The sequence below is a fragment of the Pteropus vampyrus genome, unplaced genomic scaffold, assembly GCF_000151845.1.
Source record: "Pteropus vampyrus isolate Shadow unplaced genomic scaffold, Pvam_2.0 Scaffold33, whole genome shotgun sequence".
NCBI classification, from domain to species: domain Eukaryota; kingdom Metazoa; phylum Chordata; class Mammalia; order Chiroptera; family Pteropodidae; genus Pteropus; species Pteropus vampyrus.
Window position 1 is genome coordinate 7,540,924 of NW_011888814.1, and position 1,093 is coordinate 7,542,016.

The 1,093-nt window shown below is 38.9% G+C and overlaps 1 protein-coding gene across 1 annotated transcript; it reads right to left on the minus strand.

The window, feature by feature from the left end:
- Positions 1-354: 354 nt before the first annotated feature.
- Positions 355-875, minus strand: LOC105290232 (60S ribosomal protein L21-like). The gene has a single exon (XM_011357258.2). It carries the CDS (start codon positions 832-834, stop codon positions 355-357), a length of 480 nt encoding a protein of 159 aa, XP_011355560.1. The 5' UTR covers positions 835-875.
- Positions 876-1,093: the final 218 nt, after the last annotated feature.

Sequence of the window (1,093 nt, forward strand, 5' to 3'; positions counted from 1 at the left end):
TAAAATGGAGTGGACGGCTCAGGAGGTGGTAAGCTCCCTCTTTGTTTGGATTCTTGGAAGAAATATTATAAAGGGTATTCAAACTTTAGATGGAATTTGAATTTTAAAGATAGCTTTGAAGTTATTTCCAGTCCTGACATCATGCAAAAATGACTGGTAATTGAACCAAAAGTTTATGCCTCTGAACTCATATAGTTTGAAACACAGTAACTCAGAACAAACTTTTCTCACATGAACCATGCAACAAGAAATCAGACTTTACTTGCCCCTCCTAATTCAAAGTCAGAATTTTACTCACTAGTTTCTTTCTTTTTTTTTCTTTTTAACAGTACAGGAGTCTTTAATTTTTTACACTTATCGTGCCATGAATTCATAGGCAATGGCTTCCCGCAGCTCAGACTCCTTTCTGCTGGCTCTCACACAGTGAGCTTCTCTGGGTGGAGCAGGCTGACGCTTCAGTTGAACCCAGGTACCTTTCTCTTTGGCTTCCTTCATTTTCTGATCAGTTTCCTTCACACGTTTCAGGAAGCTGTCTTGGCTCTTCGAATGCTTAATATGCTCAATACGTGCAATAATGCTCTTGGCAAGAATCTTGCCCTTAACTTGTTTGTTTACAACAATGCCAATTGCATGCTGGGTGACACTGTAGACTCTTCCAGTTTTGTCATGGTGACATTGGTGGGGCTTTCCTTTTTTAACAGTGCCCATTCCCTTTATGTTCCTTGATTTCCTGTAGATTTGCATGTATTTGGCCAAAGGAACAGCTCCATGTTTTCTAAAAGGCCTAGAGAACACATAGCGGGTGCCTCTCCTCTTTCCCTTTGTGTTGGTCATTTTGGCAAATTACTGGAAGATGGAAGTTCTGGCCTGAATGGAAGCAACTCACTGGTTTCTTTCATAAACTAAGATACAAACCAACAATTTGACCTTTTTATGGCAATATGAGGATCAGGCATCATTAATTTATCCTTTATAAATACCAACTATGGAATTAGAATATTTTGATTAATGCATGTAACAGATATTTATTGAGCACCTACTTTACACCAGTAACAGTGCTAAGGGTTGGGATGGGAGATATAATGATGAACAA